Source organism: Alnus glutinosa, chromosome 9, assembly GCF_958979055.1.
Source record: "Alnus glutinosa chromosome 9, dhAlnGlut1.1, whole genome shotgun sequence".
In the NCBI taxonomy this organism is placed as follows: Eukaryota; Viridiplantae; Streptophyta; class Magnoliopsida; order Fagales; family Betulaceae; genus Alnus; species Alnus glutinosa.
Genome location: NC_084894.1, coordinates 10,536,119 through 10,560,663, shown reverse-complemented (window position 1 = coordinate 10,560,663; position 24,545 = coordinate 10,536,119). Strand labels below are relative to the sequence as shown.

General features: G+C 37.9%; 2 protein-coding genes and 1 non-coding gene across 3 annotated transcripts; 2 read left to right on the top strand and 1 right to left on the bottom strand.

The window, feature by feature from the left end:
- The first annotated feature begins 1,714 nt into the window (after positions 1–1,714).
- Positions 1,715–13,543, top strand: LOC133878639 (kinesin-like protein KIN-12E). The gene is made up of 22 exons (XM_062317213.1): positions 1,715–2,137; positions 2,739–2,894; positions 2,979–3,062; positions 3,308–3,427; positions 4,041–4,154; positions 4,409–4,501; positions 4,791–4,880; positions 4,982–5,052; positions 5,163–5,237; positions 5,385–5,472; positions 6,117–6,175; positions 6,455–6,518; positions 6,854–6,919; positions 7,953–8,108; positions 8,190–8,294; positions 8,703–8,938; positions 9,436–9,505; positions 9,594–9,650; positions 9,744–9,809; positions 10,813–10,872; positions 10,986–11,065; positions 11,316–13,543. The coding sequence occupies exons 1-22, from the start codon at positions 1,868–1,870 to the stop codon at positions 13,423–13,425; spliced, it is 4,290 nt and encodes a 1,429-aa protein (XP_062173197.1). The 5' UTR covers positions 1,715–1,867; the 3' UTR covers positions 13,426–13,543.
- Positions 13,544–18,063: 4,520 nt separating this feature from the next.
- LOC133878704 (U6 spliceosomal RNA) lies at positions 18,064–18,167 on the bottom strand. The gene has a single exon (XR_009901956.1). It is a non-coding gene; the product is annotated as a U6 spliceosomal RNA (small nuclear RNA).
- A 2,869-nt stretch (positions 18,168–21,036) lies between these two features.
- LOC133876752 (uncharacterized) lies at positions 21,037–23,526 on the top strand. The gene is made up of 4 exons (XM_062314998.1): positions 21,037–21,382; positions 21,581–21,778; positions 22,834–23,067; positions 23,225–23,526. The coding sequence occupies exons 1-4, from the start codon at positions 21,037–21,039 to the stop codon at positions 23,524–23,526; spliced, it is 1,080 nt and encodes a 359-aa protein (XP_062170982.1).
- The last annotated feature ends 1,019 nt before the right edge of the window (positions 23,527–24,545 follow it).

Here is a 24,545-nt window from a genome sequence, read left to right as displayed (position 1 = left end):
GAAGCTTTTGCATTTAGAACTCAAAAATCCCAAGGAAACTCTCTCTCTCTCTCTGGTTGTTGGTGGTGAGCAAAAATGGTTAGATCAAGGTTTTTTAGGGTTTTATACAAGTTTCTCCTTTTTTTTTTTTTTTCTAAGTTTTGAACGTATTATTACCTCATGCACATTGTGATTGTTTGGACCAGTTGGCACATTCTAATGTGGCACCATTGGGACAATTCCTGTGATGATATTTGTAAAATTTGAAATTCAAGTGTTTTGAAAAACCAAAGTTTTTTCATATTTTAATTTGGATGTTCTTAACTCATTAAAACTTCTTTGAGTGTTCTTAGAAAATTGCCAATATTAACCTATTGGTTTTGTGTGCATGCGTGCGTGTTTATAAATATGTGAGCATTTTATAAAAATATTTGCTTAGTGTTATTGGGGAGCTTGCATCCTTAACTCCTTATAAAATTTTATTCTCGAAATTTCGGTGTTTCTTGAACACAAGGGCTTTTTCCTTGAAACACATATGATCACAATTTTGAACTCACTACAAAACTTAGTCAAAACAAAGTATAAATACTTTAAAATGAGTTCGGCAATAACCAACCACGTATTTTAGAGGATTGATTCATAAGGGACGGGAAACCGTCCCCCACCCATCCTTTTTTATTAAAAAAGAATTTTTAATAAAAAGGGATTAAAAAGGGACTGATTTTTCATTCCCACAAATCATTTTCTCATATTTTAACCAAATTAATCAAAACAAGTAAACAACACGGAATGTAGTAAAAATCCCAAAAAAATAAAAATAAAAAAATCATACATCAAAAGCATTTTAATCGGAAATAACCATAAATGTGTTAGGCCAAAGCAATGTGCTAGTAAACTTCCCAAAATACCGTTAAAAAAAAAAGGAATAAAAAAAAGAAAAAAAGAAGAAGGCCAGGTCACATCAAAATTGCCTAAACAACAACCGTCTGGGAGGTCAAACATAAAGAAAAGAAAAAGATAAGGCAACCGGATGCAATCCCAAAAGACACGTGCTATACATTATTATTTTTTTTTTTTTTTTGTTGTTATTTTATTTTATATCACTTTTTAAAATTATTAGTGAATATATGGAGTTTTTATAAATCTCACATATTTAAAAAGTGAGAGAATATCAGAAATATGTGACGTATTTTAAATAATGACATAACACTCGCAATTAACCATTATTTTTTTAATAAGGATTAATTAAAAATTTAATTCGGAGTACCATGTTAATATTGTTTGATAAATATTAGATAAAATTATAGTATCTAATATTTTTATTTTTTTAAGTGACTAATATACAAAATTACTTAAAATATGTTACATTAATAGATACGAAATAAATGTTTAAAAAATACCATTATTTAAAAAAAGAAAAGAGCAAAAAAAACAAAAAAACAAAGGGTGTTGACTGTTGAGCAAACTCGAAACGTGGGTGCTTCTCACGAAAGAGCACGCATGCTTCTCAGAATTCAGCTCAGAACACAAGGGACATATCCGTAATTCCCCATCCTCAACATTATTATGGCTCCACGGTTCAAAATATTTGAAATTCCGATCTCAAACGGTCCGCAACTTTCAACTCCAAACCATCTCGACCGTTAATCTCAACCACTCTCCACCGTCGGATCACATCGACACCTTATTTTCTCCCCCGCAGATTGCCGAAAGGCCGAAACCCCAATTTCAAATCCCACACTCATCCTCCATTTCTCTCTTTTTCCCAAACACTCACAGCCCTTCACTTCCACAATATCTTGCCCTAATTTCGTTCCTTCTCCACCCCAAAACCCTAGGTTCCACTTCCTACTAGCAATCTCTTTGAACTTGAAGCTCTTTGCACATAATGCCGTTCATATCGGACACGGCGACGGCAATCAAGAGCCGGTTCGGGTTCCATGACCATTCCTCACTGGACTCCGTGCCGTCAGTCCGGAGCTCTCCGGTACTTCAGAAATCTGCTTCTAAAGAGTACCTAATCCAGTGTTCGTCCGCGGTTCGGAGTATTGGCAACTGCGACGATGACAACGCTGTAAACAGTGGCGGTTCGGGACCGTCCATCCAGAGCTTCGAGGTCTACGAGGACCCCTCGTTCTGGAAGGATCACAATGTGCAGGTAGTAAATCAAAGAGAAGCAAAACTTTTATTGCTCTCGGAAGCAAAACTTGCTTTGTTGAAGGAAAAGAAACTAAAACAATTACTTTTGAAATGTTAGTTCAAAATTTGTTGAAGCATTTTTTCTTGTTGCTTTGTTTCATTGAATTTTTTTGATTTATCGGTATGAAACGGATTGTGCTTTGACTAAGAATGGGATAGAGCTGGAAGCCCAATTCTCTATAAACTCATACGAAGTCAGGCATTCAGTTTCTTCCATTCTCCAAAACCTCAATTTCGTACTACCAAATTGCCAATAGTGTGAAGCTTCTGTATAGTTCTAATAAGGCCATTAATTGCTGTGAATTACGTGCCTCTTTTGTAGGTGCTTCGTAATTGAATGCAATTAGAAGGAAACACATATTAAATAGTTAATTCATTGATTGAGGTTAATGTTTCTCTTGGTTGACCGAACATGGTTATAAGCGAACTATTTTCAGTGGAATCAGAACTCCTAGATTTTATTCATTAAATTTTTATCACTTTGCCTTTTTTTCTTTGAGTCAGGTGTTGTGGCTTTATATGGATCAACTGCAACTTAGCTTGTTTTTTGTGATATCTAGGTTATCATTAGAATCCGTCCGCTTAGTAGCACTGAAATATCCCTACAAGGCTACAGCAAATGCATTAGGCAAGAGAGCTTTCAGACTGTTACTTGGACTGGGCATCCTGAGTCACGCTTTACCTTTGATCTTGTTGCAGATGAGAATATTAGCCAGGTACTCTCTCAGATTGTTATTGCTTCTTTTCCTCTTAGTTAATGTCTTTGCCATGCCATTGACTTCGTTTGAGTGATGTAACAGGAGAAACTATTCAAAGTAGCTGGATTGCCCATGGTGGAGAACTGCATGGGAGGCTACAACAGTTGCATGTTCGCATATGGCCAGGTGGGTCCCCAATCAGCTGTTTTTTCATGTTGGTCCCATTTGATTTGATTAGGTTAAGAAGAATGATGTTGGATAATGCAAATTGTATTTTGTAATAGTTTTTTGTTGACCATTTTATTGTTGTTTTGCCAGAAAAGTTTAATGTGATTTCTAAATTATTAGAAAATGGATTTCAAATAAGTTCTTCTCATTTTAGCATTCTATTCTGATTTAGTACTGCTTTGTTTTTTAATCTTTATGTTTAGACTGGAAGTGGAAAGACTCACACCATGCTGGGAGACGTTGAGGGAGGCACTCGAAGACACAGTGTCAATTGTGGGATGACACCTAGAGTCTTTGAAAATTTATTCTCAAGAATTCAAAAGGTATGTGCCTTCCTACTATATGATAGGTTTTAGGCAGAGGGCATTATATGTGTATATGAGTCTGCATGTGTGTGAACGTGAGTGTGCGTAAGCTTGTGTAGGATTACAAGAGTCCCTTTGCTTAACCTTATTCCTCATATGATCATTTGGATTACAGACCAATCACATACGATGGATAAAATATTTTAGATATTTAAGGATTAACATCTGTAGCTTCACAGTAACATCTATTATGTACTTGATATATATATATATATTTTCATTGAGAAGCATTAAGCAAGTTTTCGAATATAGAAAGCGTGTAAATTTTTTGTGGTTCTTTTCCTACCATACCAAGCATTCTTAAAGTCTATATCTTGAAATTTTGTGTATCCTAGTTATTGACATTTGGATGCATAAACTTGTTTTTATTTTCCCAAATTTTAATATACATGGAATGCTTCTGGATATGCAAACATATGGATAAACCTTTGATTATAGTCTAATTTGTCAGTTACTTTCTTACTTATATATGTTAGTTTCATTGATATCAGAGTTAATTCTTGAAGCTTCCATTATTTATTTTTTGCAAGAGATTAAATTCAATTATTCATGGCGTGATTTTGGTATGCAGGAAAAGGAGGCCCGTAGAGAAGAAAAATTAAGATTCACTTGTAAATGCTCATTCTTGGAAATATACAATGAACAAATTCTTGATCTTTTGGACCCATCATCTAACAACTTGCAGGTATGGATAAATTTTCTGAAAGTTTCGACCAACTAGTTATGCCTTTAGAAAACCCACATTTCTAGTGATGGAAGAGCTTTTTACATTTATGAAATTTCCCTTCTTTATTCATATAATTATTTAAAAATGTACAATTATCTCTTATTGGATCGACATGGCTCTTAAGAGTATTTCAAGTCATTCTCTTGAGTTGCTCCTTGTGTTTTGATAACTTTGTTAGAGAACTAATCTTTATTTTGATGTCTATGTTACAGTTAAGAGAAGACACTAAGAAAGGGGTGTATGTAGAAAATCTGAAGGAAATAGAAGTTGCAAGTGCTCGGGATGTTATTCAACAACTTATTCAAGTATATAACACCTTTATTATTTGCTCCTTTATTAATGATGCTTCAATTGTTTATAGTAATATAGTGCTCTCAAACATTTGTAGAGTCTAAATGGTTATGTCCTTTGAGTAAGTCAATCATATAAAGAATCATTTTCTTCACTTTGTCTACATAATATAAAGGGTTATATATGTCCGAGACACACTCGAAGTCCAAGGCTTTAGACAATTTATCCATTTGATAGACGTTCTTACTATTGGTTAAGCACACAACTCTTATTTTCCTCCCTTTTTTTCTCTTATATTTCCAGGGGGCAGCAAACAGAAAGGTAGCTGCTACTAATATGAATCGTGCTAGCAGTCGTTCCCATAGTGTATTTACTTGCATAATTGAAAGCAAGGTGAGTAAATGTAAATAATTTTTTTTCCTTCATTTTCTTGTATACTTCATCATCTGTTTTCCAATGTTATCTTGGTTTGAGAGTTCATTGTTTATTATCAGTGGGAATCCCAAGGTGTAACTCATCATCGATTTGCTCGGCTTAATCTTGTTGATTTAGCTGGATCTGAAAGGTAAATTGATGCAAAGAAGAATATCTCATATCATAAGTGGAGTTAAAACAATTGTATTTATAAATTTCAACTAATGTCTTGGTGCCGTTGGGTATATGTTTCTCTCACAGGCAGAAGAGTTCTGGTGCTGAGGGTGAACGTCTCAAGGAAGCTACTAATATCAACAAATCTCTTTCAACATTGGGGTGTGTTGTTGCCACTTTCATCTATAGTCGTGATTGGTTAATAAATTTTTTCAGCCATTTTTATTTATGTTCTTCTTTTTTTATTGATATTTTATCTAGCAGCGTTATGTTACAATTTGTTTATGAAGTTGGTTTTAATATATACAGACTTGTGATCATGAACCTAGTGAATATGTCCAATGGGAAGTCGCTCCATGTTCCTTACCGGGATTCTAAGCTAACATTTTTGCTTCAGGTAGGTGGTGATCCTTTTTAGATGATAATTCTAAGATTGCACTCTGCTACTTTGTAGATGGGTTACAACTTAATATATACTAAGCACACTTCTCCAAGTGGCCAGCAAATCAATCTATTTGAATATGAGATAATTATCTGTTGCATTAAACTTACATTTGAAAAACTCATGAATTGGATTAATACCAGTTGAGAGTTTCTAAGAGCTGGTTTTAAGCAATACATAGCCAAAGGATTCATATTTTAAATATATATATTTTAGGGATACTATTATAGTTTCTGGAGTAACTATTGCATCCTTCAGAAAGAATATGTTATGCTCCTTCATAGTTTAGTGAAGTTAGTTCTTGCTTTTGGACAATGTGGGCTTATTTTTAAGTTGAACCATCTTTTTCTTTTTCCTTTCTCTTTTAGTGAAGTTGTTTCAGTCTTGTCAAGAGAGTTAGTGGATGTAACTTGCAGTTAGTTTGCAATACAAGTCCAGATTGTTGGAAGTTTTGGCATCAAATTATAGTAAAGTAGCTGCCAGAATATAGTTGTACTTCATATGAGAAAATAATAACTTAATCTGAATTCCTTTTATAATCCAAAGACGTAAGGCAATGATTTAACTGTCTAATCAATTTTTTGTTCTCTTCTTTTCAGGATTCTCTAGGAGGAAATTCAAAAACAACTATAATTGCAAATATTACTCCTTCTAGTTGGTCAGTGAATCTCTCTCTAAATTCTGCCTTTTATATTTTAGCTTTACTATCTATATAGAGTATGTTATGCTCTTGGATTGACTATGTTTTTTAGTTCAAAATTTCTCTCCTAAGTTAAATGTTTCATTCTCTATTTTCCATTTTTTTTGGAAGGACTGTTGTCTTACCTGAACCCATAGTTCTTTCAATTGCATTTATTTCTTGTTCTCTATATTTTAATGAGCCTGAATTATTTTGTTAACCTTGTTTCATTATGACATTTTTTGGGGTCCTTTCCAGCTGTTCATTGGAGACACTAAGCACATTGAAGTTTGCACAACGTGCAAAATTTATTAAGAACAATGTATGTGATTTTTCTTGCTACATTTTTTTTTCAAAGGTATATATGCTGTTGTTATTCTTCCTGTAGAAGATAAAGATGTTACATCTACTTTGGATGCACTAGTAGATGCTGGAACTCATGTGCCAGTGCCTCTTATATACTTTTATTTTTCTGTCCATTTTGTCTATTAAGATAATGGGAAATACTGAATTGACTTAAGTTGTGAAACTATAGTTGTGCTGGTTCTGACATTTGAACACTCTTCTTGTGGAAGCTTATCTAATTTTGCGAAGGCATATGCTTTTACGTCTCATCAGTTATTTGCTTATTAAAAACATTCTGTTATATTTCTTCAGGCAATTGTCAATGAGGATACATCTGGAGATGTCATTGCCATGCGGATGCAAATTCAGCAACTCAAGGTACTGTGTTTAATTGCAGAGTCTTTTGTTCTCCTTTATTTTAAGGTGCTAAACTTCCAATAGTTTCTGTTACGTACATCATGTGTATAAATCTTTTTTCTTAGAGATCTGTCTTTCAAAGTTTATGAACTAAACTGGTTATTAATGCCTTGTACAGAAAGTAGGACGCCATGTAAAAGAGTAAATTTTGACTATTGCAATTACTGTTTAGTAATTTGTTTGTTTTGGGTGTTAGGGCGGGGGGGATATTTTTTTTCTACTAAATGTTTTATTTTGTATTTATAAATTGCTGGTGTTGAACTCCTTAAGGCTGTTACCCCTGTTTATTTACTAAACTGGTTACTGTTTACTGTTTCTGTTACGTACATCATGTGTATAAATCTTTTTCTTAGAGATCTGTCTTTCAAAGTTTATGAACTAAACTGGTTATTAATGCCTTGTGCAGAAAGTAGGATGCCATGTAAAAGAGTAAATTTTGACTATTGCAATTACTGTTTAGTAATTTGTTTGTTTTGGGTGTTAGGGCGGGGGGGATATTTTTTTTCTACTAAATGTTTTATTTTGTATTTATAAATTGCTGGTGTTGAACTCCTTAAGGCTGTTACCCCTGTTTATTTACTCTGCTTTCAATGTGTTGCCTTTCTTGACTGTTTTTTGTAGGCAAAATGGCAAATTAATAGATTATCTTTTAGTTAATCGAAAAGTAGCAATCACCTGTATAGCGGGGTAGCCCTCTCACTACCTCAATTTTATGACCCCGTCGAGACTATACTAGTAGGCTAGTTGGCAACTTCATAAAATAGCCTAAATAGGTACTTTATTTTTTGGAAATAATATCACTTGCATGCCTAGAACAAGTAATAAAACTCACTCCTTTTCACCACTCATAACACTTATTGATATTCATCTTATTAGATATTGTTTTCTTGTTCAGTGTTACTAGACGAGCGATTCATAAGACTAACTAGATTTATGTTATAGATTTTCTGGTGATTTGTAATCATTCTTATGTGTATCATTTGTATATTTTCAGAAAGAAGTATCTCGCTTACGTGGGTTAGTAAGTGGAGCTGAAAATCAGGAGAATGATACTTTGTTGGCAAGCTTTCCTGGATCTCCAGGATCCTTTAAGTGGGAAGGATTACATGGATCATCTAGTCCACTTACCTCTAGTAAAAGGATGTCTCAGGTATGCACTGTTCTTTCTTAAGCTTGAGAAATCCTTTGGTGTGTAATTGTTGATTAGTAACTAGTTATATTGTATTCTCAGAAAAAAGATTATGAAGTTGCCCTTGTTGGGGCTTTCAGGAGGGAAAAGGATAAAGACATTACATTACAGGCGCTGACTGCTGAAACTCAGGCAGCTGTGCAGCTGGTATGTCTGAAGAATTATCTTACTCTTTAATTTTTTTAATGGATTTTTAGCTGTTAACTACTGGAAATATTTAAAATAGTGTTCCTGTATACATTATGTGTACTTGGGTTGCACCCATTTGCACTTTGAATGAATACATATTATTGATAAAAAAAAATAAAAATTTAAAATAGTGTTGTTGGTTAATTAAGTAGTGAATGGTAAAGTCTGCCAGAAACGGCTAATAATGGACATTGCACTCAATGTCTGAACTATATTTGATTTCAGTGGTCATGGCATTCTTTAGTAAGTGTTATTACTTCATTATGATCTTTTGAGCATTTTTATATCATTTATTGGTTTTCTTATGAAATGATTTCAAACTATTCTTAAATATAAATCATCCTGTTTTTTTTTTGGGTGAATCAGGCCAAACAAAGAGAGGATGAGGTACAGGGCCTAAAAATGAGGCTACGTTTTCGAGAAGCTGCAATAAAGAGGCTAGAAGCAGTTGCCTCTGGAAAGATCTTAGCTGAGACACATTTACTGAAAGAAAAAGAGGAACATTTGAAGTTAATTGAGGTCCTTGGAGCCCAGGTTGATAGGAACCATGAAGTGACCAGATTTGCTATGGAAAATCTCCGGCTAAAGGAAGAAATTAGAAGGTGTGTCCTTATTTTATTCATCATTTACTTCTTTCTTTGTCCTTGAGTGCATGCAAGTAGAAAATTAATTTAACGTGTTTTCATAACAAAAATTAGAAAGATTGAAGAACTAAGCATACTATTGTTAGTTATATTGAATGAAGTTGAAGTTGGAAGCAAATTAACATGATGGATCTCATGCAAGACTTCTTCATTTTGACACTTAAAATTTGTTAAAACATCTATTGCTAACATATAAAATGTATGCATCATACAAAAGTGGAACACAGATGCCGCTTAGTTCTATTAGGAGAAACATAACAGGTTCAGGATCAAGAATTTAGTGCTTGTTTTATTTGCTTCGATAAATTATTTGTATATTCTAATTATTTCTATATGTTAGTTCTTTTTCTTTTTTCTGCAAATTATAAATTTTTATTGACATCTTTTGATCCAAAATCAATTTCAAATACCAAGGATTTATACTTCTATTGCTTATTCATCCTTTAAACCTACAGGTTAAAGTCATTTTATGAGGAAGGTGAGCGGGAGATGATGAATGAACAGATCATGGTGTTACAAAACAAGGTAAAAAAATTGCTTGACTTTAGTTCAATGTTCATGGTCAGCTTACTTTTCCTAGAATGAAATGCATGTCTTGTGTGTAAATTTGCAGTTGCTAGAAGCACTTGACTGGAAACTTATGCATGAATCAGATCCTTCAATTATTCAGGTTATTTCCAATCTTTGTCATGGAACCTTAAGGTAATTTTATTCTGGAAAGTTCTCTTCTTAACCTAAATATCTGGAATTTTTAATACTGTAGAAAGAAAATTCTGATGTCGTGATGGAAGAAGTTCAGCGCGATGGTAATCTACTGATTTCCAATCAGGTGAGATCCAGGTTCATCAAATTCATTCTCCAATGTTTTCCAGTAGCTAATTTCTCCTAATTAAGTTTTTGAAATACTGATCAAGAGTGATCTACTCTGTTCCTAGGTACCCCTCAGATTTGAATGATTTAATGTAATGCATGGACATGTCCTATAATAGTCATTGTTGTAAGATCTTTCTGGATTAACAAGTATTTTATCATCTGTACGTGGAAAGCAGAGTCATAACTTTAGTAGAGTTTAACTTGGAAAGGAAAAGGAACCTAATCTTGCAAAAGGACGTCTATACTTTTATGGTACTAAAAAAGAAACAGTTTGCTATTGGTTACTTCCATTCTGGATTTTGGAAGTAATGTTAACTGCCAGTTTCAGCCTTCCTTCTATTGTTCTTGATTTTGGAAGTGGTGTCAACTGTTCTAGTATTGTCATTGAGTGAAACATATTCTTTTAAACTGTAGTATCATGCTACACTATTGTTCTTGACCCTGCATGTTGCGAGTCAAAAACTGCCTGAAAATTAGCTTGACCTTTCACCTTATGACTTCACACACCTAAGTAGTTTTTCATGCGAAGTTCATCCTGAATGATTTATGTTTCCAATTATAGATAATTTAGGATAATATTCCAATGATTTTGAATGGAGAATATCATTTTTAAATATCAAACAGAAAGCTCCATATTCTTACCAAAAAAAAAGAAAAAAAGAAAGCTCCGTATTTTTGCCCGCCTATCATAAACCACATATTGGCAAATCATTACTACTATTGATAAAATCCGGATCAACTTGTCATCATGAACAACAATGACTATGCCTTATGTTAAATAAACTCTTGAGGTTGAAAACATAAGCATGTTCCATATAGTTAAATTGATAAAAGTATTTTCTGAGCTTTGGGAATAGATTTCAACTAGTTTACATTATGTTTAGACGCTCCCATGCTTGCATAAAAAATTATTGGCATATGCAAACAGTTACATAATTTTTTTACATCATTGAATGCAGGAGCCAGGATCACCTTGGAGGTCTGCAATTAATGAGGAGAACGAATTCCTCCGCATGCAGGTGGAATATGTGCTTCCTTTTATGTTTTCTTTCTTTCAGTTTCAACCATTTTTTTTTTATTTGATTGCAATGGTTCCTATCTAATTGAGTACATCAAATTCTATCTATCATAGGCTATTCACAACCAAGCTGAAATGAACACGCTTTGCAAGAAACTAGAATCGTGCATTGAAGAGAAAGACAAATTGGAAAGGTAATGGTGTGATTTGCATATAGCAGTTTTAATCTTGATTTAATGTTTCAATAGATTAAAAATCGTTTTGGTATATTGTAGCTTGACCTAGTCTAATTTCTAGCCAATGGAATACTTGTATAACTTGCCTTCTTTTTTTCCCAGTTTGTATTGCATTGGTTTACTGTTTCCTTGTCTCCTTTGTTGTTAGTAATGAGATACTGCATGCGAATTTGATCATGAACACTATATTAATTGCCAAATCTTGCAGGCATGTTAACGATTTGGTAGCAAAACTTGAAGAAGAGAGAACTTCTAGAACCATAAAAGAAGAAATACAGCACGTTCAGCTTCCTTTGTCAACTGATGTTCCCATTATCAATTTGAATGACCAAATGGAGCTGAAAACAATGGTTGATGCTATTGCTACTGCAAGTCAAAGAGAAGCAGAGGCTCATGAGACAGCAATTATATTATCTAAAGAGAATGAGGAACTGCGGGTGAAGCTAAAGGTTTTGATTGAGGATAATAATAAACTCATTGAATTGTATGAAAGGGCTGCTGCAGAAAGTATCTACGAAAGTACAAATAAAGCTGAGAGGGCTGAAGAAGGTAGCACTGAAGTTCAGAATAATGATAGTTTCAGTGTACTGGCCATAGAAAAAGAGATTGAGATGAAAAGAGTGGTTGAGAACCTTGAGCATCAGCTCATGGAAATTAACGAAGAAAATGAAAAATTATTGGGTTTGTATGAAAGAGCCATGCAGGAGAGGGATGAGCTCAAAAGAATGTTGTCTTCTTGTGGACAGAGAAGAGTTGAAACCAAATTAGAAATTGATTTCCCAGAAAAGCTTGTCGAAGTTGATAACGCAGATCATACTGAGTCAGGTGAACCTCCTATGTCTTTGGAGGTTAGAGATTCAAGTGGGGAGACTGCTCTCCCAGGTTTAAATCTGCACGATAGAAGTCATGCATTTGAGAAACCTACAATATCTGGAGTGAAAGTCCTCACAGTTGAAAATGAGTTTTCTGGATTAAATGTGCGAGATGGACCTCACTTTATTGGAGCAAACATGTCAGTGGAGGCAAGCACAGAGTTAGTTGAACCTATCATATCCTGTGAAGCCAAAATATCTAATGAGGAAAATGGCATGCCTGGCCTGCATCCTTTAGATTGTCAAGCAGGTTTTTCAAATCAGACTGATGTTGGGACCCTTTCTGACATGGAAACAGACCCATCAAACCTTAATGCAGTTAAGCTCTCTGAAGATCTGAATTTGGTCAGAATGAAGTTGTCAAGGGCAGATGCACAGCTTTTAGAATCTGCTAAAAGTATTACTATATTTGGTTCACTTGAGAAAGCAATCATTGAAGTTGATAAGCTCTCAAGAAAAATGGAAGAAGCGGAAAATGAACTTAAGTGCAAGAGGCAACATTATGAATCCCTTAAACTCACTACTTCAGATGTGAAAGAAAGAAGAGCCCTTATTGACAACAAGTTATCAGCTCTCAAATACTCTTTATTGAACTTCTCTTCGTCTGTTGTTTATTTTGAACAACGAGAAGCTCGGGCAAGATCAAGGGTAATAGCTTCGACGTCTTATCTGGATCAAAAGAAAGATGAATTTGCCCGTCTTCAAACCCAGAAGGATGAATTTGAGACTGCACAGAGGAAGATTCAACAGTCTGAAGTTGAGTTGAGGACCAACCTCGCGCACTTGAAATCAAAACTGGATGAGGAAAACCGGAAACAAGAGAATGACAAGGTTCTCTTTACCATAGATAATGTTGAGAAAATAGATCCCGCACAGAAGCAATGGCATTTGGGTGGTAAAGCTACTGAATTGCTGAGGTCCGAGGAAGAGAAAATCAAGTTGCAAACTGAGATGAAACTGTCTCGGGAAAAACTTGGGGGCATAAGAAGGGAGTCTGAAGATTTGAACAGGAAATATGGGAAGGTAGACACCGAGATGCAAGCAGTTCAAGCAGAGATACAAAAAGGTTTGAAGTCTATGGAAGAGATGGAACTCGCGGTTCAGGGGGTAATCCAAGAGAAGAAGATGCTATTGGAGATTAGGGACACTGGAAAGACTGAAATTGAAAGTATGATTATTGAATACCAGCAATGTGTGTTTGAAGCAGATTTGAAGGAGTTGGAAATGAAGATTGTGGAGGAAGAATTGCAGGTGGAGTTGAGAACAATAGAAGATTTACGAACAGCCAGGTCTACAGCCACGGAGGAGATGACCCGATTATTGGAAGGTACAAGGTGTCATTCGTCCTGCTTATCGGAAAAGATGGAAGACGAGCTGCAAAGAGTCCGGGCATCTGTTCTGGAGGCAAAGTCATTGCTAGGGGAAGGCAATCCAGGTGACAGTTAAGTCTTTTGTTTAACTGTCATTACGTTGTACTGAATATTTCCACATAAGCTAAAGCTGCGATTAGTGCACTTGTAATTGGCTATAACCTATATTACTGTTCTTTCGATTCTTTAATGAGCAGTGTTCAGTGTTTCTCCTCTACAGTTAATAAATAAAGGCATCATCTTAAATTCCCAAAGCTTATTCTAGGAATTTTCTTTGCAGAGGAAAAAGCTTGAGTTTGAAAAAACTTGCGTGTGGCAGAGTCAATTTTAGTTTAGAGAGCAATTTTTTTATTATTATTATTTTAAAAAAAATAAAACTAACGAAATTCATAGGCTTTCAAACCTCTCATCCTCCATACCTCTCCTTTCTCTTTATTAAGACCTTTTTATATATGTTTTGGCATCTCTCTTTGGAGTCTAATTAAAGAGATGTTTGGTGTAGTAATATGATTCAAGCTCTAAAGACTGGAGTGTAATATGAATGGTGGGGAAGTGACCAACAGGGCATGAGTTTGTCTTTTTCCTTTCATATTGATGCATGTTCTCTAATCTGAAATATGTTACATGTACTTAAACTTTTACAAAGAGAGTCTTACTAAGATGATGTTAAGCTTATTCATTGGTACTTGTAGTATTTCTTTTTATTAATTGTTTTGATAATTTCCAATGAATAAGCTCCACATCAGTTAGTAAGACTCCCTTTGTAAAAGTTTAAGTACATGTATCATTTCTCTTCTGATCTATCAGCTGATGAGTCTGGAAGCACTCATTTTTTTGTGAAATTACGATTATGACTCCACCTTTTCCATATATGACCTTTTTCATAATCTGTTTGGTTTTGCGTTTTTAAAAAAATAATTTTTAAAAACGCAGTTAATCTGTTGGCCTTGAATATCGCATCGCAGTTTAGCCTCCAAAATTTTGCATTTTCAAAAAAGCCACCTAGCCCGCGATTTGGAATATGAAACTTTCTGTATTTTTCAAATCGCTATTTTTAAAAAACGCAATTTTAGATAATTCATTTTTTGCGATTTGGCCTAAATTGCAATCTTAAACGCACAATCATACACACTTTTTGGCTGGATGTGTTTGCTAAACAAACATTAATTTGCGCAAAACAAAAAGGTGAAAACAATGAGTCCACGGCTCAGTAAGTATTTATTAACCAACCAGTTACAATGTATGACGTGAGCCATTATTTCCAAGATTTCTCTCTTTATCTTTTTCAAAAAAAGAAAAAAAGAAAAAGAAAAAGAAAAACTTCAAAACTGATGTAGTGTTTTTATAAAACTTGAAAACACATTTCATAAGTGTAAATGCATTTTAACTCTGAGAGTAACTTTTCATACTAGGTTCCAAATAATGGATATTCTTAACATTTTCCTTTCCAGAATAAAACATCAGTGTATAAATATATATCAATTAATTTCGGTTGATATCAGATGATAAACAACAGTTTAACAAAGTGTAAAATAGATGCATGCATGTACAGAATAATATATATTTTATAGAATAATATTGTTGAACATTTAACCGCCGCTCAACCATGGGTCAGAATCGATAAGTGTTTAACCTCCACTCATTACTAGATCAAAATTTATAAGCATTTAACTCATACTTATTACTGGATTAACATTGATAAGTGTTTAACCCTCACTCATCAGAATGATAAGCATTTAACTGTCACTCATCACTAGATTAACATTGATAAGTGTTTAATCTCCCACTCATCACTGGATCAGAATGATAAACATTTAAGTCTCACTTATCACTGGATTAACATCGATAAATGTTTAACTCCCACTCATCTTTGGATCCAAATGGGTAAATGTTTAAACCCCATTTATCACAAGATTAAAAAATCGATAAACATTTAACTCTCGCTTATCACTAGATTAGCATCGATAAGTGTTTAACCCCAACTCATAACTGAAAAAAAAATAAAAATAAAATAAAATAAAATTGAGAAGTGTTTAACGCCCACCATTACTTGTAACACTCGGGTTCTATATGAGAAGAGATCGATGAGTAGCTCACATAGAATGTGTGGTTTATAAAGATACTCATTGGTAAGAAATTCAAAGAAAGCTCCAAATTGACTAGTCCTTTTAAAGCGATGGCGCAAATGAGGCTAGCATTTTTTCCTAAATCGTTACAATGGTATCAGAGCAAAAGTTATAAAGTTATGTAGACTTTTAGGAACAGACCATTATATTAGACTTAGTGAGAAATAGGAAGCCACATTCCGGACAAGGAAAGCCTGTCTTTTAGTTTACTTCTAAATGATAGGGGGTATATTCTACCTGATCACATTGTTCATGTTGATGACATTTTTTAACCGGTGACGTGGCATCATCAGAGACATCCCTTCATCCGCGCCCTGACCTGCAAAACAGGAAAGACCCGCCGGGGGGTGGCCGGCGAAGCCTCCTCCGACGATCAAGTCAGTCCAGTGTTTGTAAAAAGAGGAGAGAGGGAGAGCAGAGCTCCCAGAGATCATAGATCTACCTTTAATAATTTTGATACTCCCTTTTATACTCATACATGTAAAATGTCCGTTTTACCCTTGTCTAGCTCAAGGCTCCACGTGGACATCTTCTAAGGTGGGGAGGAAAATCCCTTAACACTTCATAACTACTTCGATTGTAAAATGGCTCCCCAGCCGCGCACTCATGCTAACAATCACGAGAATATAACGCTGGAAACAACAATACTGAAACTAGGGAAAACGCAACTGCAAACCAAACACCCAAAAGCCTCAACGGCATTGGTGGATCAGCTAGTGAACTTACTAGCAATGGGTACTAATGCCCGACGCGATGCAGGTCCTACTGGAGAGAAACAACGAGGGTGCCCGTTTGAAATTTTTTTTATCGACTACACCCTCCAGTTTTCAAGGGTCAACCGGACGCGGTGGTTGTGGTAAACTGGGTCTTGCAAATGGAGAAATTGATGGAGGTGATGAATTGCACAGATGAGCAGATGGTCCGATACGCTACCTTCAAATTGACAGCTGAAGCAGAGCGGTGGTGGATGGCCAAAAAGGAGCACCTAAAACAACGGTTAGGTGAGGGCATGCCTATATATCGATGCATTTCACAAATTAAGGTTTGGGTTGCGTACTGATGCGGCAGGGAAAGTTAATCGTGTACACCTCGATCAAGGAAATTGAAACCTTACAAGCGCAACTACCTAACTCACGACCTTGTGCTTGCCGCAGTAGTCTTTTGGCTTAAAGATCTCGCGACATTACCTTTATGGAGAGCATTGAGAAATCTATACAGATGATGATCACAAGAGCTTAAAATATTTCTTCACCCAGAAGGAGCTCAACATGTGCCAGATCGAGACGCTAGCTGGAACTTCTAAACGACTACGACTACACGATCAACTACCATCCAAGGAAGGCTAATGTAGTAGTTGCTGATTCTCTTAGTAGAAAAATCACGGCAGTAGGATTATCAGCCATGTTCACTACGCAGAAGGAGCTACTCCTTGACTTGGATCGGGCAGTTAAAGAGATGACAATTAGGAAAATTCAATCTTACTTGGGGTAACCTAGCTGACCTTGGAACTGACTCTGTTGGAGCATATTAGAACTGCCCAGCTATCAAATGGTGAATCAACTAGAATTCGCAAAGAAGTGGGTAAAGGGACACAACCAATTTCTACGAATCCGGAGATGGAGTACTGTTAAAATTTGACAATTGGGTGTGCATCCCTAACAATGCAGAATTGAGGAAGGTCATCTTGTCACAAGTCCATCAATATTTAATTTATATGGAGTGCATTCGAGTGGTACCAACATGTACCGAGATTTACGAAAAAACTAGTGGTGGAACGGGATGAAGAATATAGCACTATACGTGGAACAATGTCTCATATGTCAATAAGTCAAGGCAGACCATTAGAGACCTACGGGGGGGTACTTGCAACCTCTACCTAGTTTGGAGTGGAAATGAGAACACATTTCGATGGACTTTGTGTGTGGCAGCAATGGGGAGAAAGCTAGCCTTCAACACAACATTGCATCCTCAAACGGACGGTCAGACTGAACGGACGATCCAAACCTTGGAAGACTTGTGAGTATTTGTTGCATGACGTGTGTGTTAATATGATCAAATGATGAATTTAGGATGATTGTAAGAAAGACTAAAGTACAGGCCCTATGTTCCGAATTCAGATGGAAATGGAAGCACTTGTCAAGAAGTTCAGGAAAATAATCAAGCAGCTGTTTGACCCAGAGGAGCATCCCAACATATATATATATATATTACGACTCAGATGAAGAAGGATTCTTCTAAAAACTAGTTGATGCATTAAGCAATGCGGACGGACCTGAGAGCGACTCAGACTTCAGGTATATTCCTTAGCTAATTGTACAGTTTCATTCACCAAATTTTGAGGACGAAATTTTTATAAGGGGGAGGATTATAACTCATATTCTAAGAAAGGGTAGGCTTAATTTAGTAATGAGAATGAATCACCGCATGGAAAAATAAATAAATAAATTTAATAATAGTAGTAATAATGATAATAATAATAATAAAAAAAAAATTTCTAAAAACTTTCATGTATAACATGCATGTGTCAGTGGATTAGTATATGGCATTTTGGGCACAAGTTCAAGCCACCACAAATGATTTTTTTTTTTTTTTTTTGGGACCATATCTCGATTTATGCATGTCATCTTTGCGCAGAAGTCATGCTAATCTTCTTTGTATCATTCCAATTCATACCAAGGTGCATGATATCTACCAGAAGACAAAGGTGAAGGACTCCGATGAGGAGCTGACGCGATCTCACACTGTAGAGATGAGGTCGCAGATTGGACTCCGATGGACATTGAACGTCTGGATAGGGTTCCACACATCGATCAGGATTCTAATGACGATAAGGTTGTGGGGGATAAATCAAGTCCGAAGACACGTGGATTCTGTGACAGTCAGAGGTTCGAACCACCGAACCGACCTGCGGGACACCTCGAATATTTTCACCTCGGACACGTGTTAGATACCGTGTATAGAAAGTTCATCCCGGTAAGATCACACCTCGGACCTCCGAAACTCTACACAGTGCGGAACTGTCTGAGATCTCCTAGTTTGGTCGGAGCGAACATGTCTCGGACATTCCCCTGGTGGAAAATTGGTCAGTATACGGAATGATCGCCTCAAGGTTATTGTTTTAGGTTTAACAAGTGTTTGAGAATCCATAGAACTCAACGTCCAAGATTCATGGACACAGATTCCAATCTATGATTGAATTAGAATAGCGATAAGACTCCACTCCCAGGATCTCTGGGATTGACTCTTATCCTATCACCAACAGGATAAGATTGCCGGTAAGATGGAATTAAGATCGAGATAGGAGAGTATTTCACAATCTGGACTCTACTTCCTTATTTAAATTCCCTGAAGATAAGGTTGAGACCCAAGCAAATCAGGATTCAGATTCCTAGTCCAATTGTACTTCGAGAACTTTAGTAGGTCTGTAACTACAAGCTTATAAATAAGACTACTACGCTAGGTATGAAGACAGGAAAATTCTCTAAGCTTTGAGATTATTGATACTCTCAAGAAAATAAATAGTTTGAACTAACTTAGGCATCGGAGTGGGCGTAGTTGGCACCCTCGACTAATTGTTTGTTATTTTGCAAATCACAAGGTGAACCTCTTCCAAGGGAGACAACGAATCACAAGACGACACGTCACCGTACCGGAAACTGTACCAACAGTTTGGTGTTGTCTGTGGAAACGAGATTATTCGTTCTTTATAAAAATCCGTGATGGTGACTACGCGACACTCTAATACGGTTCAGGACATCATCCATGAAGAAGCACGACGCCCTAATCCGGGTCGAGACGATACCCATGGAGAAGCGGAGTCTGCTGGTCCAGAGGCTAGGATAGCTCAGTTGAACCAACAATTGGCTCAGGCATAGAAGAATGTGGAGGACTTGTTGGCTCGGAATGCCTTGCTGCAAGCTGCTCGAACGCCACCACCACTACAGCCTTTGGAGAGAGAGGAAAATAACCACGACGCAGATGGAGGAGTAATTCCTAACCCAGAAGGGTCAGGGGAGAGAGCCGAGCCACGGATCGAGAACAATGTTATACCTGCAGGCCCAGGACCACCCCCACCGACGGAGTCTGAGAGAAGGCTACAACAGATGGTCCTGGATTTGGACGCGAAGTATGACGCACTATCAAGGACCATGGATCAGAAACGCGATGGGAAAGAGTCTCTGGTGGACAACCTCTGGAGTCTATATTTACCGACGAAGTGTCCAACTTTGACTTGCCTGGAAGGTTTAAGGTACCCAATATCTCTATTTTTTCATGTAGTGAAGACCCAGTCGAGCACTTGGATAATTTTCGATCTCACGTGTCTTTGTACAAGACTCCCGATGCAGTGGCGTGCCGAGCCTTTTCCCTCACCTTGTCAGGAAAGGCCCGAGATTAGCTCAGGAACCTTCTCCCAAAATTGAATGATAATTTCGATACCCTTGGGAGGAAGTTCTTGGTCCAGTTTGTGTTCGGGAGAACCAGGAGGAAGCCCCGAGGGTATCTACTCTCCGTACGTCAGGGACCAAACGAATCTTTGAAAGATTATTTATGGAGGTTCAACCAAGAGAAGTTGGAGACAGAAAGTGCGCCAAACGATTTCATTTATGGTGCGATTTTCCAGGGACTGAAAAAAGATGGACCGCTGATGGTTGATTTGGCGTTGAAACCACCAAAGGATCTTTACACCTTTATGATAAAGGTAGACATGTATATTAACCAGGTGGAAACACTCCGAGCCCTTCTCGGTGCTTCTCAGCATCAACAAGAGCCCCCCTCTGAGAAACCCAGGAAAAAGAAGAATCCCGAGGCCGCACAGGATGATAGTCCTGGGGAGTATAAGAAAATCAAAAAGAATTTCGAAGATTACAAGTGGACTCCATTGAATGCCTCTCTCACCGAGGTACTTATGGAACTTAAAAAGGATCCTCACTACCAGAAGCCGAAGCCCATCCTAGGAAATCCACCTCCACGCTTGGCCCACAAATACCGTGCCTTCCACGATTCTTATGGTCATCTTACCGAGCAGTGTGTATCCTTGAGGCAATTGATTGAGAAGCTCATCGAGAATGGGAAGTTAGTCCGATTTCTCGTTGATGAAAGCAATTAGCAGCGGCAGGAGCAGGACCAATATCCAAGGCCTAGGAGAGAAGAAGATCGAAATGAAAGAAGGGATTATCAATCGAGAAGGGAAGAAAGAAGGGATAGGGCCAGAGAACCGACACCTCAGCCTCGAGAGGAAGAAAGACGGGGAAGAAGCAGGAGTAGGGCCCAACAGGCGCAGCATGACAACCTTCCCATCATTCACACCATCTCGGGAGGATTTGGAGGTGGAGGAGAATCCAGCTTGGCTCAGAAGGCTTATGCCAGGCAGCTGGATGATTTTGAAGTATATTCGGTCCAAAAGTCCCCCAAGTCCCGAAAATATAATCCCATGATTGTAGGGTTTTCGGATGATGATTATGCATGAGTTTCCCTTCCGCACACCGACGCTCTTGTGGTCTCACTGACTATAGCAAATCATTAGACTCGGCGGATCCTTGTTTAAGTCAGCCTTTGACTACATGGGCGTTCCACGGGAAAGGGTGGTCTCGGTCTCATGCCATTTATTGGGTTTTGCCAAAGAGAAGGTGCTGCCTCTCGAATCAATTGAACTCCCTGTCACGGCAGGAACTTATCCGAGGCAAAAGGTCATCATGGTAAAATTTCTGATTGTAGATAGAACTTCAGCCTACAACGCTATTATTGGAAGGATAGCTCTTAACGATTTGAAAGCTGTCACCTCGACACCGCATCTCAGTATGAAGTTCCCGACAGAAGAGGGAGTCGGAGTGGTAAAGGGAGATCAGAAGGAGGCTAGAAGATGCTACAACTTATCTTTAAAAAGCACCCCGAGGCAGTACAATCTGGGTGAGAAAACTAAGGAGGACGGGAAATAACAATCACCGTTGGGGGAGCTTGTGAAAGAACTGGAGGAGTTTGAAATGGGTGATCCTGAGAAAAGGGTTCGCATAGGCTCGCAACTCCCCCATCGTGTGAAGGAAGACTTGGTGGCATTCTTGAGACGCAATAGTGATGTATTTGCCTGGAGCCATGAAAATATGCCAGGGATTGATCCCTCGGTTATTGTCCACAAGATGAATGTGGATTCGAGTCATCAACCAGTGAAGCAGAGAAGAAGAACTTTCGCCGCAGAACGAAATCAAGCTATCACGGAAGAGGTAGAGAAGTTAAAAGCCGGATTTATCCGGAAGGTGCATTACCCTGAGTGGCTGGCCAATGTGGTGTTGGTGAAAAAGTCTAACGGCAAGTGGAGGATGTGCATAGATTTCACTGACTTGAATAAGGCGTGCCTGAAGGATAGTTTTCCTTTGCCTCGATTGATTTATTAGTGGACTCGATGTCTAGACATAAGCTCTTGAGCTTTATGGATGCTTTCTCGGGATACAACTAGATCTACATGGAAGAGGCAGATCAGAAAAAACTTCTTTCATCACAGACCGAGGACTCTACTGTTATAAGATGATGCCCTTCGGATTGAAGAACGCCAGAGCCACTTATCAGCAACTAGTTAACAGGATGTTTCGGAGTCAGATTGGCAGAAATGTTGAGGTGTACGTAGATGACATGTTTGTTAAAAGCATCCGGGCAACCAAACATATAGAAGATCTCCGAGAAACTTTCCAGACTTTAAGGAAATACAAGATGAAGCTTAACCCTATGAAGTGTGCCTTCAGAGTTTCTTCAGGCAAATTTTTGGGATTCATGGTATCGCAGAGGGGTATTGAAGTGAATCCTGAGAATGTTAAGGCTGTCCTCGATATGCAGACACCGAGAACAACAAAACAACTCCAGTAGTTAACAGGAAGAATTGCAGCCTTGAACCGATTCATTTCCCATTCAACAGATAAGTGCCTTCCCTTCTTTGAAATTTTGAGAAAGGCTTTTTCGTGGAGTGAGGAATGTGAGGAAGCTTTCGGAAAGTTGAAACAATACTTAATGAATCCTCCCCTGTTGAGCCGCCAGGCCGGGGAGGAGATACTGTATCTCTATTTGGCAGTATCTCCCTCGACAGTAAGCTCAGCCCTGATTAGAGAAGATGTAGGAATTCAAAAACTAGTTTACTTTACGACTAAGGCACTTCATGGAGCAGAGGAAAGATATCCTCGGATTGAGAAGTTGGCATTTGCTCTGGTTGTCTCGGCTCGACGATTGAGGCCATATTTTCAAGCTCATGCTGTCCGAGTCTTAATTGAATATCCAATGAGGAAAGTTCTGTAAAAGCCTTGACCTTTCAGGAAGATTAGTCAACTGGGCAGTGGAACTCGGATAGTTCGATATTGAGTTTCATCCTCGGACAGCTATCAAGGGGCAGGTTCTAGCAGATTTCTTGGTTGAATTTTGCAACATCCCCGAAGCGGAAGAGCTTCCCAAAGAATCAACCTGGGTTGTGCATGTGGATGGTTCCTCGGCACGGAGCAGAAGCGGGGTGGGAGCCATCCTAAGGAACCCCGAAGGTCAAGAGTTCGGTTTTGCCATAAAACTGGATTTTGTCACCACCAACAACGAAGCAGAATATGAAGCCGTAATAGCAGGTTTGACATTGTCCCAAGAGATGGGAGCAATTAATGTTGAAATCTGAAGTGATTCTCAAGTGGTGGTGGGCCAAGTTCAATGACAATTTGACACACAAGAAGATCGAATGGCCAGATATCTGGACTAGGTACGCCATTTATAGTCTTATTTTGATAGGGTTGTTGTCACAAAGATACCCCGAGAGGAAAATACCCGAGCAGATGAACTCTCAAAGGTCGCTTCAGGAACAAATGAAGAGATTGAGGCGAACAGATGAAGAGATTGAGGCATCACAGCGACAAATTATTGTTCTGATCGAGCCGTCCATAACCCCGAAGGACAACATTATGGAAGTAGGTATAACGCCGAACGAACCAGAATGGGCTACTGAGATTATTCAGTTTCTGAAAAACGGGTCGTTACCCCAAGAAAAGGCTGAGGCTCGAAAGGTCAAAAATCAAGCAACCCGGTTTTGCTGAAATGCCTATGGATTCTAATGACGATAAGGTTGTTGGGGATAAAATCAAGTCCGAAGACATGTGGATTCTGTGACAGTCAGAGGTTCGAACCACCGATCCGACCCGCGGGACACCTCAGATATTTTCACCTCGGACATGTGTCAGATACCTTGTATAGATAGTTCATCCCGGTAAGATCACACGTCGGACCTCCCAAACTCTGCACAGTGTGGAACTGTTCGAGATCTCCTAGTTTAGTCGGAGCGAACATGTCTCGGACATTCCCCTGGTGGAAAATTGGTCAGTATATGGTATGATCGCCTCAAGGTTATTGTTTTAGGTTTAACAAGTGTTTGAGAATCCATAGAACTCAACGTCCAAGATTCATGGACACAAATTCCTATCTATGATTAAATTAGAATAGAGATAAGACTCCACTCCCTAGATCTCCGGGATTGACTCTTATTGTAATATCCCAGATTTTTATTAGACACAAAATAATAATAATAATAATAAATTATTAAGTAAGTTTAGTTAACTTATTCAACAAGTTTAAAAAAAAATTAAAAAATTAAAAATTAACTTGCTCAGCAAGTTGTTTTCTTCTTTTAATATTTTTCTTCTCTCTCTCATTTCTTCATCTTCTTCCTTCTTCATTTCTCCTTCTTCGATCTTCCTTCTTCTTGTCCGGATACAACACAGAGAGAGTGAGAGGGAGAGAATACGAGAGATCAGGGAGAGTAGAGACGAGATGAGACAGAGATCGGGAGAGAGGGAGGTTGTTGAGAGAGAGAGAGACCGAACCCAGGAGAAGACCAAGACCGGAAGCCCAAATTCCGGTGGGTCGACGACGGACCAACGGCGTCGTCCAGCAGAGCAGGACATGTTTCCAGCGAGGTAGAGTATTTTTGGCGGAACCCAGACCCAACTTCCAGCGAACCCATAAGCCGTGTGACCCATGACCCGTTGAACCCGAGAGACCTAGTCCTTCGTGGCGATTGTCGGTGACCAGAAACCGAAATCAGGTGATGGAGGAGCTC

Excerpts from the sequence above, each read along its gene's own strand:
- LOC133876752 (XM_062314998.1), top strand. The coding sequence starts at position 21,037 with ATGGGCGTTCCACGGGAAAGGGTGGTCTCGGTCTCATGCCATTTATTG. Across the intron at positions 21,779-22,833 it reads GTTGGTGAAAAAGTCTAACG|CTATCAAGGGGCAGGTTCTA; the intron begins GCAAGTGGAGGA and ends ATCCTCGGACAG. Across the intron at positions 23,068-23,224 it reads ATATGAAGCCGTAATAGCAG|GGTTGTTGTCACAAAGATAC; the intron begins GTTTGACATTGT and ends TTATTTTGATAG.
- LOC133878639 (XM_062317213.1), top strand. The coding sequence starts at position 1,868 with ATGCCGTTCATATCGGACACGGCGACGGCAATCAAGAGCCGGTTCGGG. Across the intron at positions 6,519-6,853 it reads CAAAATTTATTAAGAACAAT|GCAATTGTCAATGAGGATAC; the intron begins GTATGTGATTTT and ends ATATTTCTTCAG. Across the intron at positions 9,651-9,743 it reads CAGATCCTTCAATTATTCAG|AAAGAAAATTCTGATGTCGT; the intron begins GTTATTTCCAAT and ends TTAATACTGTAG.